Genomic DNA, 16,264 nt, shown 5'->3' with positions numbered 1-16,264 from the left:
AATGGCGTCGTATTTTGGATACGACGGGGATGGGTGGATGATCTGATCTACGTGGAGCTGAACGATCGAGAGATTGCGGCTGGCGATCTGGCCTTGTCAGATGGAATACGTGGTGCTTGGGAGTGGCCTTGCATGATGACATGGATCGTGGAACATTTTTGGTAAGCTCGGCGAGGAGGATATTTAAGGCATAGTAGTAGAGGTTGATTCAGTGGTCCACGGTCCTTTTCATATCTCACACATTGTTACTTGCCTCTATATGCAGCAGATATAGTACTTTCAAGATGAATTATCTTCAATATCCCGAACCTCTCAAGCAAATCCACGTTGGGCGCGGCCTCAATGGATATGAAGATGTTTTAACCGCAGAGGCCGATGAAACCTTTTACACATGGGAGCATGAGACGATCAAAGCCAAGCTCATGCGGCTCTGTCCCCCTGCCCTCTGGCCTGCAGAGTCCTACAAGGCTTATTGCCCTCGACCCATCCTCATCAACAGTCATCATCAGTCGGTGTTACGGGAGCTCAGTGATGCGTTGGTGACTTCGGTTACTGATATCGTGAGCCGCTGGTGGCTCGATGCTGACGCCCAGCTTCCCAAGCGCATGCCACTTGGGGAGAAGGAACAAGAGCTCTTGAAAGTAAGTGACTGCTGAATTTTCTGCTTGTCAACGACGGCTGACATGATCGTGAACATAGTATGTGGGACTACAGTCCATAATTGGCAGATTGCCGGATTATGAAGCATGCAGAGGCTCATGGAGGCCCGACTTCATGGTCGAAGAAATCAAGACCCGAGATGGAGTTGCGGTAGAAAACTTTCGAATTACCGAGATCAATGCTCGGTTCTCGTTCAATGGGTTTATGCATGCGACGTATGGACACATGGCCTTAGAAGATACAGGCATGGGGAGTCACGGACTCGTCAGCGCTGCACAGCCAAAAGAGGTATGACCGAAATGACTCATGAAGTTGCCAGATTTCTCTCTAACACGGATTCTAGATTGTTGATAAACTGTTTACGCTCTTTCGGCGAGATCGTCCCGTCCATTTTCTCAAAGGCCAGGAAGCTGGAATGGACATTCACATGTTCGTCGACGCTTTTAAACGCCGCATGGGCTATGCTCCTCGAATCATCAGTCCTGCAGACTTGAGGCTGGTGCCAGACCGCAGAAGCAAGTCCGGGTACAAGCTCTGTGCCGTTGTCAAGAAGCCCGAGCGAGATAATGCCACGCCCGACGTGTCGTCCTTCTCCTTCACCAGTGATGGAGAGCTAGTAGAGGAGGTCTATCAGGTAGGGCTGGAGCTACACCAGCGTGAACTGCTTGCTATGAGCCCCGAGATGTTGCGTGAGATTAGCTTGCGCTGCTTCAACGACATGAGGACCATTTTGTTGGTTCATGATAAGCGAATGCTGGGCATCATTAAGCAGGAACTCCCGAAGCAAGCTTTTCTCGGGATCATCACGAAGAGGCAGGCGATGATTCTGGACAGGAGTATCGCAGATACATACCTCCCAGGGTCTAATGAGCTTAGACAACTCTTGGTTCACTCGGAGGCACATCCAGAAGCTCGCAATGATTATATCTTGAAGCCCATTCGCAGCGGAAAGGGCGATGGCATCAGGTTTGGCGATGATATCACCGACGAGGAGTGGATGGCGGCACTAAAGCTTCAGCTGTCTCCGAATCTCGAGCTAGATAGATGTTGTGTGATACAGCGTCGGATTATCCCTCGTCTGTATGACGTGGTACTGAAGGCCTCGGGAGAGAGGGTGAACTATCCCTTGATCGGTACGTTCATGGTCATCCACGGAGCCCTGCTCGGGCTTGCACTCTGGCGGAGTAGTGACGATCGGATCTGTGCCATCAGTCACGGTGGAGCTTGGCTTTGCTCTGTGATACGCAAGGACAAGGTTACAACGGGCGAGAATGTCTCAGAGGGTTCCTATTAGTATCGTCTTATTATTACTATTATCTACTGGGGTTCAACGCCTTGTTTCTTAAGCCCGTATCCACACACGTATGAGTATACTCGTACTCGTAGACCTAATTTGTTGACGGCGGCAATTTCCTTGGAAATGGTAGCGTCTCTGTTTGCCCAGCTTGACAGGGGGGCTTGAGTACACACGATGCCATGACACCTGGCTTGTACCGGCTCGTACGTTGTGACCGACGTGTGCATACTGGTTTGTGCTAGTAGCAGTAGAGTTGACAAGATAAATAACCCTTTGCGTCGGTGGAAGATGGATCGTGTTCATCCGCAGTCTGCAGGAGAATACGCAACTCAGTGCCTTATCCGTCACCACTCTTCCGCACATAGTATCACCAGAACCAAGTCGTTATTGACTGAACAACCTAATCTTTGCCCATCATGTATCGCCGTGTCGCTCTGAATATCCTCACTGCTCATCGGATACAAGGTTCGATCCGTCAGCAATACCCTCGGCACTCTCGAGCTGCGGTCCATGAAACCAGTCATTCTCCTCTCTCGGCTGCAGTCCATGAAACCAGTCATCCTCCTCTTCATGAAACCCGCCATCCTCCTCTTCATGAAACCCGCCATCCTCCTCTTCATGAAACCCGCCATCCTCCTCTATCGGCCGAAATCTCACAGATGGTCCCGATCCTGGACGCACCAGATCTTAGCTGCGCCCAGGAACCTGGTCACGTCCGCAGTGTGTGTGAGAAGCTCCGCCAGAAGGGCATCCTCAAGGTCAGCCTGGGCTTTGCAGACCGCAAGAGCCGATATCTCGAGCAGCTGCTCCGGAGCCTGCATCAGAACCACGGCCACCAGCTCCCCATTGCTCACAGCGCCACCCGCGGCTGGTTCTGGGACGTTCTCCCCTCTTCGACCAGCTTCCAAACGGCCAACTGCCAGGCTCGCTCAGAGACAATGGAAGACTTCCCCTGGCACACGGACTGCAGCTACGAGGATCCTCCACCACGCTACTTTGCCCTGCAGGTGCTCCAGCCTGATCGCTACGGTGGCGGAACGCTTTCTGTGATGAACGTGGAGCGCCTTAGCGAGCTGCTCTCATCCGCTGCCAGGGAGTCTCTCGCCAGGCCAGAGTTCCTCATCCGGACGCCACCGGAATTTGTCAAGCATCCCGACCACCAGCACATCGTGGGGAGCATCCTAATGGCCGACGACGAGGGCCGGCTCAGCATGATGCGCTTCCGGGAAGATCTCCTGACACCCCTGAACGAGCGAGCGTCTGCCGCGCTCAAAGAGCTGAAACAAGCTCTGCAGGGCGCCGAAGCGAGAAGCCACTCGACCTTGCACCTTACTGCAAAGGCTCTTCCAGAGCGGTCCATCATCCTCATCGACAACAGGCGGTGGCTGCACGCGCGGAACCACGTCAAGGATCCGGAGCGGCACCTACGTCGGGTGAGGTGGGACGCCGTGCCCTTTACGGTTTGCTAGATGTTCGGCATATGAGCAACCCGAACAAGATTTGGAAAAGTAGCCAGGGGTATCGGAGGATGGAGTGCGGATATGCGGAGGTAATGGGATGATGTATTGATGTGAGACACGGGATGGCCCTACTCTGGCCGGGCTGTTTGTCGAGGTGGCTTCAATAGTTCGCGGATACGATACCATTGGCCTGTTGTGAAAGCACATGAAATTGCTTGTAATATGTAACATACGATAGATACACGAACATGTACTTAGGGTATCCTGTCCGTATGTAACCCCAACGGTAATATTTAGTTTGACAGCAGCAGCTAGGTTTATTGCGGCTGCACCACTATATGCACTTTTGAGTGTGCGTAACATTCCTAGAAATTAACTGTAATGAAAATCATAACCACTCTTTTGCCCCAGTCTGCTTCCATTGGCCTGTCGTCTGTACACCACACGCATGACGGGTGGCTGGGCTGAACGCAGCTGAATCCCAATCTTGCAGGGGTCATGATATTTGCCGAGCGACGCCATCACACCCAGCTTCGTGCTTACAATTTACAGTACAAGATGTGAATCAAGTCAGTCTTTCGTATCTACATAACTGCTACCGTCGGTTCAGTTATAGTAGCAGTAGTAATAATGGCGGTCAAAAATGAAACACTGTCTCTCAGTGGCACTACCATGTTGTAGTAGACAGACACAGCGACAACCCCCGGCAAAACGAGATGAGATCCATCAGCTTCTGACGTGGTCTAACTAGCTGCATGCGGTCCCCAGTGGTAGATCTTACAGGGCATCTGTTCGCCTCGTTTTTTTTTTTTTTTTCCCCAACTCTGAGAATTGTGCCTTTTCGCTGCCTTTTCTTGGCCATCCGCTGCAAGGGAAAATTACGTGTGCTTTGCATGCATGTCTCAGGGTGAAACTAGGCCGGTCATCAGCGCAGCTTTTCCACCTTGGCTGCCTAAAACCCACCAAAAAGCAATTATTGTTGCTTGCTGCTTTGTCGTTCGACTAATAGAGCGCGGATCTCGACGTGAGGCGTACGGATGGGACTGAAATGAATACAGTGAGCGCCGCACAGTAACGTAACAAGAGCTCTGGCATGTGAGCAGAGCGACGATTTTCGGGCTGTGGCCCGCCGTAGTATTTCTACGGCTGGCTTCTGAACAACGTACGATTTACTCTAATCAACTTCCTCTCTTTAATAAAATAACACAACAACGTCATTTCAGCCTGGATTTTAGCTATGGAGTTTCAGCCACATTCGTTAGGCGAGGTATTGGCCGTTGCCAAAATCCACCCTTTTTACGTAGAGGAGATACAGTATCCTCCCGACGAAAAGACTGTTCAGTCAGTAAGAGAGAGAGTAGCCGCCGAGCAGGAGCAAGGAAATGAAGATCTAAAGAAATGGCCTGTTATCTGGAAGAAGGACCTGTAAGTGAAAGAGAGACGCTGAAGGCTGTGTATAAGTAATCAGACCATTTCTCTGACTAAAACTACCTACACGTAGGTACGACACCATTCAACGGCTCATCAACGACACAGACCCCAACAACACATATCGCCAGAGTGTCTATGCAAGCATCACCGGTGGGGGCTTCGGCTCGAAGCCACTGTTCTTTGGCACAGATGTATACGAGAACCGCAAGCACAGGGCCCATTTCGGCCAGTTTCTCAAAACCATTGGAGCCATCAAGCCCGGAGACTGGGCATTGACGACCCATTGTGCAGGCGAACTTTACAGGTCAGTCGCTCAACGAAACAGTATAGAACAACCAACGCTGACTTAAAGAGCAGATCCCTGGATCTCATGCTTGAAATCATGGAGAATGCCGGTGCCTCGGTTCTCAGCGCTGGCAATTTCATGCCCCCTAGGGATGTTGCTAAACTCTTGGCAAAATACCACATCAACGTGCTCGCCGGTGACAGTGGCCAGATTGTCCAAATGGTACACCACATCTCAGGCCTCCCCGAGGAGGAGCGCGCTCTGATCAGGCTCGACAAGCTCATTTACACGTCCGAGGTGCTTACCGCTGCGCAGAGAGCGCACATTAAAGCGACCCTGAAGGGTGTCAAGATCATTTCTGTCCTGGGCAGCGCAGAGGCTGGGCCGTGGGCAGCTAGTAGCCCCGATATCGTTGGAAAAGAGAGCACCACCAGCGTAGAGGATCTTATCTTCGACACGCGAGCCATGCTGCTCGAGGTCTTTCCAGCTTCGTTTGTTGAAGGTGACAAAAACGTCGATCCTCTCCCCGATGGAGAGAGTGGCATAGTTGTTCAGACATCTCTTTCTCGTCTGCGCAACCCACTGGTGCGATACGTCACTGGTGATATTGGATCTGTTCATCCTCTACCTGAAGAAGCTCGGGACAAGATTCCCGCGGCTGATTGGCCTTACCTCCGGATTCTTCGCCTCCAAGGCCGCGACAGGCGCGTCAGCTTCGACTGGGATGGAGAATACATCCAGTTCGAGGATATGGCGGCCTTGTTGAACAACGAAGAATGCGGCATCTTACAATGGCAGATCATTCTGGATAAGCTGGAACCATCTTTGGAGTCGTTCTTGGAGATCCGATTGATGTGCTCTCCGCGGACTTCGCGGGTCCTTTCACTGGATGCTCTCATTGCTCGTATCAAGGGATTCCTCCATGTCATTAAGACAAATGACTATCGATTCAAGACGACTTTTGTTAATGAGTTGGATGGATTTGTGAGAAGCACCACTGGTCGTAAGGTCATTAAGTTTGTCAATCGATACAACTAGCTGTGTCGATCTCGTGTTATGTATCTTGGCCTGCATTTGTTGCATCAGCATTTGAAGTAGCGATATAGACATGCCATAATCATTTTCTTTTTCGGGTATATGGTAGGAGGAAAAATTAATGTTCGTTGAGTTTAGGCAATAAAATTAATAATATGACCGGATTCTTTGTAGTGCTAAATATCGACTTGTTCTGTCTCCACGTCAAGCAGGGAATTCTTGTCAATCTCGTCTGTTAAATACATAAAGGATCAAATACTTGAATTATTTCCTACGAACTGATCCAAGAACATATACATTCTTTATGCTTGAGCTCTGGTGACTATTTAGCCTGCAACCTCCAGAAGTGCCGTGTAATGAGCTCTAATAACATTAGGAACTCTGTCTAGCAAGGAGCATATCTCGGACCCCCATGGGCTTGATTGATGGGAAACTCTTGTTGAGTGCCTTGTCAACAGGTATATCAAACTGTCCCCCAACAACCCAGTAGCCAAGAACTGCCAACAGTTGGCGAGCAAGAGGCTCTGGGAAAGGAGACTTGGCCAGCTCTTCCTTGTGCGAAGGAAGTTCAGTGACTTCCATTTTTGCCAGCTTTTCAATGGGGTCATATGATACTTCAAATTCAGAACCTGAACACGCGTTTTTAACATTAGTTGATGATACTTGTACACAAATTGTAATGATGTGTGTGTAGTTCGCCTTACCTGTTACCTCTGAGGCCACCTTGATAAACTCATTCCAGGTTGTCTTTTCTCCGTAGATGTACGTAATCTCTTCCCACTTCGGCACATCTAAGAACGCAGCAACAAATTTGGCCATATCGTAGGAGTAAATGAAGGCAAACGGCTCATTTCCTGTTCCTGGGAGAGCCGCCTTTTTGCTGTTCATGTCGACAGCAAACGACATTGGTGGCAGGTGCGTTTTGATGGCAGGCATTCCATAATAGTCCAAGAAGAGGCCAACTGAGAATCTCGTCCATTCAAGCATGGTGCTGCGTAGAGCATTGTTTGAAGCCTGCGAGAAAGCTGACGTAGGAGACCTGACTTATTGGTGAGAATGTGAGAAACAGGATTGGCTGGATAGCTTACACTTCGCTTGGGAGTGATCCCCAACCGCTAGCAATGAATCGAGAGACAGTCGATGACTGCTCTGCGGCTTTGATGAGGCCAATCTCAGCAGCAGAAGAGGTCTCGTCAGTCACTTGAATAGCGGATATGACTGCCTCCACGTTGTGCTGCTTCAAGAGTTCAGCGGTTGCATCGACATCGGTATAGTCAACGGCGAAAGTCGGCACATTGTCCAAGACCGTCTGGGCCTATTTCATTTGTTTCCTCAGTTAGTTCGAGTTTATTCCCACTATTGGTTCTGTGAGCGTACCTTGCGTGCCAGGACGATGACCTTGTGCTTGGATGATTGTGCAAGAGTCTCCACGATGGTTCGGCCAACATTGCCGGTACCGCCAGCCACAGCGACGACAGACATATTTTTGTGTAAATAGTATTTTAATACGTTTAAGATTGTAGAGAAGCAGTAGTTGAAGAGTGTGAGTTGATGAAAAAGATCTGTTGACAGTTCCAGTCCGCTGGTTATATATGTAACACTCATGAGCTTCAATGGCCGTCGCTGGAAACATCGTGTCCTCAGTTTGTCAGCATGAATGATTAGAAATAGAGTCTATTTCCAAGCATTCCAATTTGAAGGAGCTTTTGCTCATCTCCTTGTTAATATCGTTGTTCTCAACTGATGGCTGATAGTATAAATCGCCAGTCGTCAACACTAAGAGGCGCGCGCGCTTTCCGAATTTGGAAATATGGGGATAGCATCATTCCATGTTTATGATTCATTCGCTGACAATTAAAGCATTTCATTGCGTATATGTGCGTGTAATAGTTTAAGCGATACCAGGTTGACTAGAATTCGTATATAAAGGCTCGCAATTCCCAGCAGGGAGCTTACAAATGACTTGTTTCTCTTCACAAGCCTCTAACATGAGCTTGTAATGTCCAGTAAGCGGTTAAATGAAGAGTACATCGGATCCAGATAACTGGAAACAGTCGTGGATTCCCCATGTCTCTTCATCTACTTCATGGCGAAGCTCCCATACCTTTTCCATCAGCCGCATGGCCTGCCTTGCGGGGCCAAGAGCTTGCAATGGCCCCAAAGAGGATACCAAGTTCCGAAATGTGTGTTCTTGCTCTTGTGTAGCCAAGAAACCGCATACGCAAACCGGCCACATGAGGCTGCGTATTGAAAGGCTTGGCGAGAGTATATCCAAAATGTTCAAGATAGAGTTCACATTGCCGCGATTAAAGGGATTGCCCGGCTGCCAGCCATCAACGACCACTGACAGATAAATCATAGCTGCATGTAGCCAAGCTTTCCTTATGAGTGCGAGTTTCTTAGCCTGTGTCTTTTGGTGTTGCTCACCCAGTCTTATAGTGTCTAACTGCGTTGTAAGAAACTCTGACTGGATGGTGGCGTCAACTTCCGTCATGCCTCGTCGCAATTTCTTCATCAATTCATGATTCTCTGCTTTGGTCTCCTTCATAAAATCCACACCTTCACGCTGAGCGAAATGCTTTGCTATTTCCATTGTACAGATCTCACCGAGGATAGTAAGAATCCACCCTGGACAGCCAACGTAAGACTCCATTTCGAGAAGCTGTCGAGGTTGGCCATCCAGAGCCATAGGCACTTCACAGCCGGCTATCAAACCCCTGTGATGGTGCTGAAACCGAGGGGGCCTTCCCAACTGAATGCTAGCCATGATATCAACGTATAGCAGAAAAGAGGCGAAAAACTGAAAGGCAGCTTGGTCTTTGTTCCATACATGGAATCCAAGATGGATGCCTTCGAATATCGAGGGCTTAGTCATGGCTTGTAAAACTTCTTCTAGGGAATATTCTCCATTTTTCATTCCATGTGATTGAAACACTTCATCTAGCAATGTCAAGGCCGCCGACAAATGCATCTTCCAACCTGCATCCTGGGGCATCGCTGTGGCAAAGATCAAGTACTGCGTAACGCCGCCCAGGACATTCAGCTTGGAGAATACGTCCGATTGGCTACTTTCTTTATGGTAGCGATCCATGTCTTGCTTGATGACGTGGATCGCCGCGTCCATGTGCATCGCCAGAGTGTCCCACACGTGCTGTTCGCAAGGAGTGCGGAGAGTGTGGTTCGCATCTTTGGCTAGCAACAGGGTGAAGTAATGGGCGCTGAGACTGAGCGCACTATGATAGATTGCCTTGTTTGACTTTAACTGTGTCTGTACCCAGCAGCGACCGCCGGAGAGAGTCGCCGGTTCGTACAGAGGGAACAGCGCCGGCAAGACGGTATCGAGATACAAGGTAGTGAGAAACTCATTCGTATCTTCCTGAGATGTTACATGCGTAGACGCAGACGCAGGAGAGCTAGAGCTTGTCTGATCTACACTGGAATTGTCTTGTGATGTCTCGCGCCTCGCCGGTGTGGTTTCAATGGTTTCAGTCTGCTGGTGCTGGCCATCATGAAGTGAAAAGACCCGGATGGTGGCCTCGTTGCCACGACGAGCTGAGGTTCCTTGCTTCACTTGGGCCCTGATGGCCTGTGTCATCTGCATCTGTTTTTCGCCTCCATCCATCCAATCGGGACGGTCCTTGCTGTAGCAACAACTGATGTTCAGATTGGCGCAACTCCGGCATATCGGCTGAGTCCGGTCGCATTTCTTTCTCCGGAGCCGGCAGGTCCAGCAGGCCAGGGAAGGCATTGCTCAGTGGAATAGGGTTCAATGGATAGAGTGTATAGAATAATACAAATTAATAGAGTCCTTGTTGGATTACATTTTAGAGACAGTTTGTTGCTCAGAAACTTTATGAGTCCGACTTGATTCTCTTCCGCCTACAGTATCCGACTGATGATGATAGAAACGGAGGACGCGCGCTTTCCTATTGGGGTAAAGCGCTTCTTACCTTATGCGGCTTATTGCTCTCTTCGGCATCTACATGTACCTATACATGTATCGTGCGGATTCATTGCGGACAACTGTAAGCTTGTATGACAAATTCAACATGAGTTTCTTCATATTATGCTGCTGTAGCTCGAGATTCAGGTGAAGCAATTTGTATTACCACATCATTACTACTCAGAAAAACTGTGTCAAGACCATTGCTCGTCGTATACGGCCGTAAATCGTAGATGTTCCACATACAGGTGTTTACCCTATAACAAAACACCGGATACGCGGGCCGGGGCATCAACTCATATGTACCTGTGACAATTAGGTAGTGTTTCTAAATACAGGCCAATAGTTAACTGCCATGAGTGCGAATTCTTGAGTGTGACACACAGCAGCCAGCCACCTCACATATTTGGACAAAAACGACCAAGGGTAACGAGAAGCTGAGTGTCAAGCCAGTAAGATGTAGAGAAATACGACCTGAGACTGACTCGAGAAATCGGTGTCGATTCTTTCCATGATCGAAAGGACTGAAGAGATCGTGCCAAGACCAATCAGCCATAGACATAGCCAGATCTTAAAGGGTGTAGTTCCGATACTCCGTGCATTACTCATACTACTACATACCTTCCTTCTGCCAGATTCCCGTGCCGTTAAATAGGTATTGCTGCCCCTCAGTGCAGAGAAACCTCATACCGCTCTTATTATTTCCTCTTCCACAGTTGCGGCGATTTCCTCGTGGGCATTGTCTTGTGTCACAATGCGCCGCGTGGCATGTGGCAACACATCATCGCCTACATCAGCATTCTGCTATTTTGAGATGAGGAGCGTCGTCATGAAGGTGCCGAGATAGCCAGCAAAAGCTCGCATCGCACGCTCGAAAGAGTTTCCCTATCAACGGCCCAATGGAGGGTTCGAATGGAGAGCTCGAACGAATACCCTCACCAAACTTCGAATGAATCTCATTGAGCCTTGATACAATGGAACTCGAATGGAACTCGAATCACTAACCTCTTTTCATCAGCAATGAATGCAATCGCCTCTCTCCACAAACCCCTGTTTCCCCTGTTTCTTAGCGTTACAGGTCTCACCCCAAGGATTTGCACTAATGGAGAGTCTGCCCTTCATCTCGCCATAGCTAGCGAGTTTGGGTTTAGTGTCGCCCTGATCTGCAGCTTACTCAAACGCTGTGTCCGAAAGGAATGAACCAACTCGCAGTAAGTTTACGCATTTGGGTCGTGCGCGCAAGGCTGAGAGGATCTGTTGAAGACTTTAGGCATCTATTTGTAGAATCAGAACACAGGATGAGCAAGGGCACTGATGATGAGTTTGAAGGATTTAAAGAGAGAGGTTTCACCAGACCAACAACTGTTTTTTCTCCCAACTCAGCATCAACATCAAAAAGCAATCGGCCTACAACATTGTCCACTCAATACCACACAAACTAGCGTACAAGACCACCTTGCCATTTTTATAAACTTGCTATATACACCATGGGTATCTCGACTGTCAATGTTAAACAAGATCTCCCATATGAGACCTATAGAGAAACCACCATTGCCGAGCTCGAGGGATCACCATACGCACGAAGCTCTTCAGACTCTGAGCCGCCGCCATACGAAGATATTTTGGTCAAGCAACAGCAAGCCCTGACTCTGGAAAGCTCGGTCAGCATCGGCAATGCCAAAAGAATCATCGCAATTCCATCCACAAACGCAGACGTGGGTTCTGCCTTTTTACGAGCCTATCCGCCCGCACTGGCCAATTCGAACATTTCGAAAGTCGAGTTTTTGGAGTTTGTAGATCAACTCAACCGCAACATTGTCCAAAGCCCACCGTTGCGCCTCCTCGGAGCTGCTTCAGACATTGTTGGATTCGTGCCTGAACCCACTGCCCAGATTGTTTCTACGGCTGCTGGTCTTAGTGCCATGGTTGGGACTTATGCCATGTCAAAGATTCGATCCGAGGTCGTCATTCGCCAAGCAAACAAAGAAATCTTCAATCCTAGAGGTCTAGAAGTGCAGATTGTCAAGCTAAAGACTGTCGCCAAGCTCACCAACATGCCAATCTTGAACGAAAAGGGAGACGTGAATAAAAAGTCGCCTATTCTGGAATCTCTCCAAAGCCTGGCGGAAGCCAACGAGCTCAAGACCATTAGTGCTCAGGAACGCCGCTTGAGGGCTCTCGACCCATGGATCTCACCTCTGGACATCGAAGAGCTCCCGCCAGTTGCTAATCCGTCCAACGTCCTGAGCAAGGTGGATGTGTACATTAGCGAGGCGGAACGAAAGTCTGCAGAGAAGTCTATGCTCAAGAAGAGAGTCAAGGTAAACGACAAACACGACAAAGCGACCCAGAAAGCGCTCGAGAAGTATGAGAATTCCTTGGAGAGATACAATGAGAAGAAGAAGGGCATTGATGTCGACGACCGCCGAGCAAACAGAGATCTGGAACGTCTCGAAGAGCGTCGATATAGGGCACAGCAGAAATACGAGAAGGAGAAGGAGAAGGCAGAAAAGAATTACCAAAAGAAGGACAGAGAAGAGAGGAGCCTCAGAAGAATTGGCTTTCTTGTGGTTGTTCCCAAGGGCGGAGACTTCTGATTCTTGACTGTACTAGAGCGTTTATGTTTTCACTTTGCTTCCTGTTTGCTTGGTTTACGATTCGAGTTTGTAGATACCATAGATCATAACGTCGTTCATTAAATCTGATACCTATTCTAAATTTCTTGTCGAGATATTAAAAAACACATTGAGAGCAGTGAAAACGATTCTACCCATGATATCTTTCTTTGCCAGTGTCGAATTAAGATCACTCCTCTTTTGACAAATGTCCCCCAATATGAAACCCCTTCTCGAGAACCAATGTACTCAAAGTACTCGTTATCCAAGCGCTAACATCTGGACGCTGAACCAAACATGAGCGTGCCACATACAAAGGAAACATGAGCATAAACATGCCCAGGCTATCATGTTTGCAATGAGACATGAAATCGACGATTCGGCAGATTTCAAGAGCATGATCCTCTCTGCTCCCTTGACCCGGAAGAAGCAAAGGATTCGTAAAGGGTCCCGTGAGTGGTTGTGATGGGCTCAAAAACAGCCTTGGTCCAGACCCCAGGGGATCCAGCAGGGTGTCGAGAAGAAGTTGGATAGTGTTGAAAAAGGCAATGTCAATGGCTCGGTCCATGCTCTGAAAGTGAAAAACAGTTGCAAAAGGCGAGGGTCCCCGGTCTCTTGACGAACCCGAGCCATATTCTGCGGATGTTACCTCCTTGCATGCATTAGCGTTCGCAGCCTCCCACTGCCAACGGAGCTGCCATGTTTTCTCCATCAGGATTGACACCTTCTCGCGTAGATTCTCTTCCATAGAGTCAGTCTCATGACCCAGTGCTGACTGTTGCATTATCTCATCCACCTCCTCCATAAGCCCTGGGACGTCACAGAAAAGATCCTGGAGCTGCGAACCTAGTGACTTCCTCTTGATGGTCCAGGGGACGGTCTTCCAATCAGGAGCCTCCAGGAAGCAACGCTTTCGTTTCACGAGGAAATTCACAATCTGTACAAACAGAAGTGTTAGTTCCATCAAGACGCCACGAAGGAAAAGAGTGTGGGACGCCCACAATTAAGCCTCGGTAGGTCTCTAACATGAGATTTGCGCCAAGCTCCTGGAACGCATGAGGCCCTAGCATTTGAATCTTGAACGACCTGTCAGCTCCACGGTAAATCGACCGATTTAATCAATCTTGACAGCCTACATACAAGAGCGGTGATGCCATGGCAGTGTTCTAGCCACCCGGCCGAGCTAACGCCAGATACGATCTCGTAAAGGCAGAGCAGAAATGAACTCCACAAGTTCGAGTACATAGAGGCTGCAGATGTACTCCTGTCTAATACCTGTAGGTCTTGGCGGAGATGCTGTAATGAGCGGCTATACAGGACTGTTGCATGTGCCATAAGATCGTGCCGTTTGTGGGCCCGAGCATAAAACGCCTGGGCAAGACATATTCCTGAGACGTAGGCGGTCGAGCGTCTGCTTAAGTTCGTAAATACGGCAGACAAGGGCGAACCTTTTGCTCCTGGTGGAAGCCTCCATGCAAAATCGATGGGGAACTTGTTTATCAGATGCGAGATGACGACGTCTTGCCCTCCGACGTCAGGGGATACCGTCAAGGGGAAATTTACACTAGTGGTGGAGAATTTAGTAACTACTGTCATGTCCTTCTCCTCCGTCTTCGCGGACGGTGTTGTCGCCAACACTTGGTTGATGAAGACCTGGGGATTCCCGTATCCCAGGCACTCGCGCGAACTATTTAGGCATCGGAGACAGTGAGGAAGCTTCTCGTCTTTGAAGCCGAGAAGTAAATAAGTTAGGCGAGGGTTCCAAGTCTGAATTGAACAAAGAGTGAAGATTCTTCATCTTACCGCATTTCACTTTTCGTTGTCGGCAGGTAATACAGCCTCTGCTGCGACGCCCACGCGGCTTAGCTGTCAAGACTAGCGATTGGGGTTCGACAGAGAGTGGAGCGGATGAAGAAGCCATCATCGCCACTGTTGCACTCGGTTAGTCTGTATGCCAAGTCAAGAAACTTCTTGCGATTGCGAACCTTTCGCCTTCTGCCCAAGTGCAACTCGGATTGTTGAAATGTCGTTCGTCGCGAAATCCGAGACAACTCACTTGATATACCTGAACAGGTTAGCTAACGCGAGGATGCCCTGGTGCGACCATAATCTTACCCCATGCCGCTAGACTGACCCGTAATCCTTGCTTGACTGCCAATCCTGCGATGCAGTGGCTGACAGCTTGGGTTTAGAGGCGTCCTTGGCGATGTGTGAGGACGGAAATAGACAAGTTTTTGCGGTAGAGCTCGGGAAGACGGCAAATCTAGTTCAGACGGATGCCACAGAGGGTTTATTGGCTGGCAACTAATAGGACGCGCAATGAACTGAAGGGTTTGGCTTTCACAGAAGAGCCAAGCAACGGTCAATTACAACGCATCGCCTGGATAAAGTTAGCCTTTCGATGTGCTTGAGGCTATCGCAAGGCTTACCTTTCGTGCCAGCTTGGTTAATATGTTTTTAAACAGATATGAGTGCTGAGTGGCTTGTCTTGAAGCCTCACGAAGTCCATGGGACGAAGCCCCACGCAGTATCCGCCGAACCGATTGCAACTTTGGATTCACGGTTTAGTGCAGCCCGTCTTTAAATCGTAGATTCAGTTGTATGTATTTGTATCTATTTAAAACTGTTTTAGTATGAGAAGTCTGTTCTTTTGATTGGAGGCCAAGCGTAACTATAAGCGTTGCAACCCCAAAAGATGCTCTCGAGTTATTGATGTAGCTAAACATCTGGATGGAAAACTTCCATTGCCACGTACTTAAAGTAATTGAACAATCGAAGCCCTTATGCAATAAATAATGGAGCCTCAACCCAACTTTAGCCTCGATTAACTTATACGTCAACTATCTTCACTCTAGTATCTCATCACCGCCATCATGAAAACAAGCCAGAGCTACATGCGTTAGTTTGCTCATGGACTTTGAAGATTCGTTACGAAGTCATTGGCTAGTAGGTTGGAAGATGTCTCTGAGCTAGTTTATGAGCCATGGCTAACATTGTCTTTGACTTTCTTTTCTCCATTCCCATACCCATATACAAACCAAAACTCATACCGTGATGCAGTATCTTATTGTAGTATTTTTCTGAATCTGAACTACGAGCTTTGTTTCAGCGAACTTCATCCTTCTGACCTCGGCTGTGAAAACGAAATTATGTCCTTTTGGGCGACATTTGATCAATTGACAAGCTGTACCTTCAACAACTCATTCGTTCATCACCCACTAGTAGTCCATGGATGAAGAAAATAGAGAAAGTGCTTGTTCATGTAGACGCGGATGCCTTTTGTGCACCATCTGTGCTGAAGCCTACAAAGGTCGTCCCAAGTTACGCAGCTATACCTCCGATAGCGAATCTAGATCATGGCTAGTCAAACTGTTTCTGAACTTAGGAGCGTGAGGACTTCTTCTTGCCATCTTTGCCGTGGCTCCTATTGTGAGGATATCCCTCTCAAATGTCTTTGACTGATCTAGTCAAAAGCGACAAAGTTATCGAAAGGTCAAGACATTCCTCTCATAACGGTAAATATCTATATAGAAGTGC

The 16,264-nt window shown here is 48.6% G+C and overlaps 7 protein-coding genes across 7 annotated transcripts; 4 read left to right on the top strand and 3 right to left on the bottom strand.

The window, feature by feature from the left end:
- Window positions 1-86: 86 nt before the first annotated feature.
- On the top strand, window positions 87-2,164 carry V8C40DRAFT_163628 (uncharacterized protein). Its single transcript, XM_083211503.1, has 3 exons — window positions 87-641; window positions 700-948; window positions 1,004-2,164. The coding sequence occupies exons 1-3, from the start codon at window positions 285-287 to the stop codon at window positions 1,952-1,954; spliced, it is 1,557 nt and encodes a 518-aa protein (XP_083076475.1). The 5' UTR covers window positions 87-284; the 3' UTR covers window positions 1,955-2,164.
- V8C40DRAFT_237886 (Clavaminate synthase-like protein) lies at window positions 1,963-3,821 on the top strand. The gene has a single exon (XM_083214335.1). The coding sequence runs from the start codon at window positions 2,374-2,376 to the stop codon at window positions 3,424-3,426; it is 1,053 nt and encodes a 350-aa protein (XP_083076474.1). The 5' UTR covers window positions 1,963-2,373; the 3' UTR covers window positions 3,427-3,821.
- Window positions 3,822-4,243: 422 nt separating this feature from the next.
- Window positions 4,244-6,346, top strand: V8C40DRAFT_237885 (uncharacterized protein). The gene is made up of 3 exons (XM_083214334.1): window positions 4,244-4,842; window positions 4,919-5,152; window positions 5,206-6,346. Exons 1-3 carry the CDS (start codon window positions 4,655-4,657, stop codon window positions 6,170-6,172), a joined length of 1,389 nt encoding a protein of 462 aa, XP_083076473.1. The 5' UTR covers window positions 4,244-4,654; the 3' UTR covers window positions 6,173-6,346.
- A 135-nt stretch (window positions 6,347-6,481) lies between these two features.
- On the bottom strand, window positions 6,482-7,651 carry V8C40DRAFT_285543 (uncharacterized protein; the record flags this gene model as incomplete). The annotated part of the gene is made up of 4 exons (XM_083222391.1): window positions 6,482-6,798; window positions 6,874-7,208; window positions 7,258-7,484; window positions 7,547-7,651. 4 exons carry the CDS (start codon window positions 7,649-7,651, stop codon window positions 6,542-6,544), a joined length of 924 nt encoding a protein of 307 aa, XP_083076472.1. The 3' UTR covers window positions 6,482-6,541.
- Window positions 7,652-7,740: 89 nt separating this feature from the next.
- V8C40DRAFT_237882 (Zn(II)2Cys6 transcription factor) lies at window positions 7,741-10,024 on the bottom strand. Its single transcript, XM_083214333.1, has one exon. The coding sequence runs from the start codon at window positions 9,915-9,917 to the stop codon at window positions 8,184-8,186; it is 1,734 nt and encodes a 577-aa protein (XP_083076471.1). The 5' UTR covers window positions 9,918-10,024; the 3' UTR covers window positions 7,741-8,183.
- A 1,271-nt stretch (window positions 10,025-11,295) lies between these two features.
- On the top strand, window positions 11,296-12,811 carry V8C40DRAFT_163600 (uncharacterized protein). The gene has a single exon (XM_083211500.1). The coding sequence runs from the start codon at window positions 11,600-11,602 to the stop codon at window positions 12,707-12,709; it is 1,110 nt and encodes a 369-aa protein (XP_083076470.1). The 5' UTR covers window positions 11,296-11,599; the 3' UTR covers window positions 12,710-12,811.
- Window position 12,812: 1 nt separating this feature from the next.
- V8C40DRAFT_163559 (Zn(II)2Cys6 transcription factor domain-containing protein) lies at window positions 12,813-14,744 on the bottom strand. Its single transcript, XM_083211499.1, has 5 exons — window positions 14,713-14,744; window positions 14,531-14,656; window positions 13,868-14,451; window positions 13,729-13,803; window positions 12,813-13,664 (listed from the first exon to the last, which is right to left on the bottom strand). Exons 2-5 carry the CDS (start codon window positions 14,649-14,651, stop codon window positions 12,918-12,920), a joined length of 1,527 nt encoding a protein of 508 aa, XP_083076469.1. The 5' UTR covers window positions 14,652-14,656; window positions 14,713-14,744; the 3' UTR covers window positions 12,813-12,917.
- Between the last annotated feature and the right edge of the window lie 1,520 nt (window positions 14,745-16,264).

This window comes from Trichoderma camerunense, assembly GCF_050948025.1.
Source record: "Trichoderma camerunense strain CBS 138272 chromosome Unknown V8C40scaffold_4, whole genome shotgun sequence".
Classification (NCBI taxonomy): Eukaryota; Fungi; Ascomycota; class Sordariomycetes; order Hypocreales; family Hypocreaceae; genus Trichoderma; species Trichoderma camerunense.
The sequence above is the reverse complement of the archived record's forward strand: the minus strand, read 5'-3'. Positions and strand labels throughout refer to the sequence as shown.

What these genes read in the sequence shown, in the direction of transcription:
- V8C40DRAFT_163628 (XM_083211503.1), top strand. Translation starts at nt 285, where the DNA reads ATGAATTATCTTCAATATCCCGAACCTCTCAAGCAAATCCACGTTGGG. An exon ending in AGGAACAAGAGCTCTTGAAA is followed by an intron (nt 642 to 699) that starts GTAAGTGACTGC and finishes TCGTGAACATAG; the next exon opens with TATGTGGGACTACAGTCCAT. An exon ending in GCGCTGCACAGCCAAAAGAG is followed by an intron (nt 949 to 1,003) that starts GTATGACCGAAA and finishes CACGGATTCTAG; the next exon opens with ATTGTTGATAAACTGTTTAC.
- V8C40DRAFT_237886 (XM_083214335.1), top strand. Translation starts at nt 2,374, where the DNA reads ATGTATCGCCGTGTCGCTCTGAATATCCTCACTGCTCATCGGATACAA.
- V8C40DRAFT_237885 (XM_083214334.1), top strand. Translation starts at nt 4,655, where the DNA reads ATGGAGTTTCAGCCACATTCGTTAGGCGAGGTATTGGCCGTTGCCAAA. An exon ending in GTTATCTGGAAGAAGGACCT is followed by an intron (nt 4,843 to 4,918) that starts GTAAGTGAAAGA and finishes ACCTACACGTAG; the next exon opens with GTACGACACCATTCAACGGC. An exon ending in TGTGCAGGCGAACTTTACAG is followed by an intron (nt 5,153 to 5,205) that starts GTCAGTCGCTCA and finishes CTTAAAGAGCAG; the next exon opens with ATCCCTGGATCTCATGCTTG.
- V8C40DRAFT_237882 (XM_083214333.1), bottom strand. Translation starts at nt 9,917, where the DNA reads ATGCCTTCCCTGGCCTGCTGGACCTGCCGGCTCCGGAGAAAGAAATGC.
- V8C40DRAFT_163600 (XM_083211500.1), top strand. Translation starts at nt 11,600, where the DNA reads ATGGGTATCTCGACTGTCAATGTTAAACAAGATCTCCCATATGAGACC.
- V8C40DRAFT_163559 (XM_083211499.1), bottom strand. Translation starts at nt 14,651, where the DNA reads ATGATGGCTTCTTCATCCGCTCCACTCTCTGTCGAACCCCAATCGCTA. An exon ending in ACAACGAAAAGTGAAATGCG is followed by an intron (nt 14,452 to 14,530) that starts GTAAGATGAAGA and finishes TCGGCTTCAAAG; the next exon opens with ACGAGAAGCTTCCTCACTGT. An exon ending in AGACCTACCGAGGCTTAATT is followed by an intron (nt 13,665 to 13,728) that starts GTGGGCGTCCCA and finishes CTGTTTGTACAG; the next exon opens with ATTGTGAATTTCCTCGTGAA.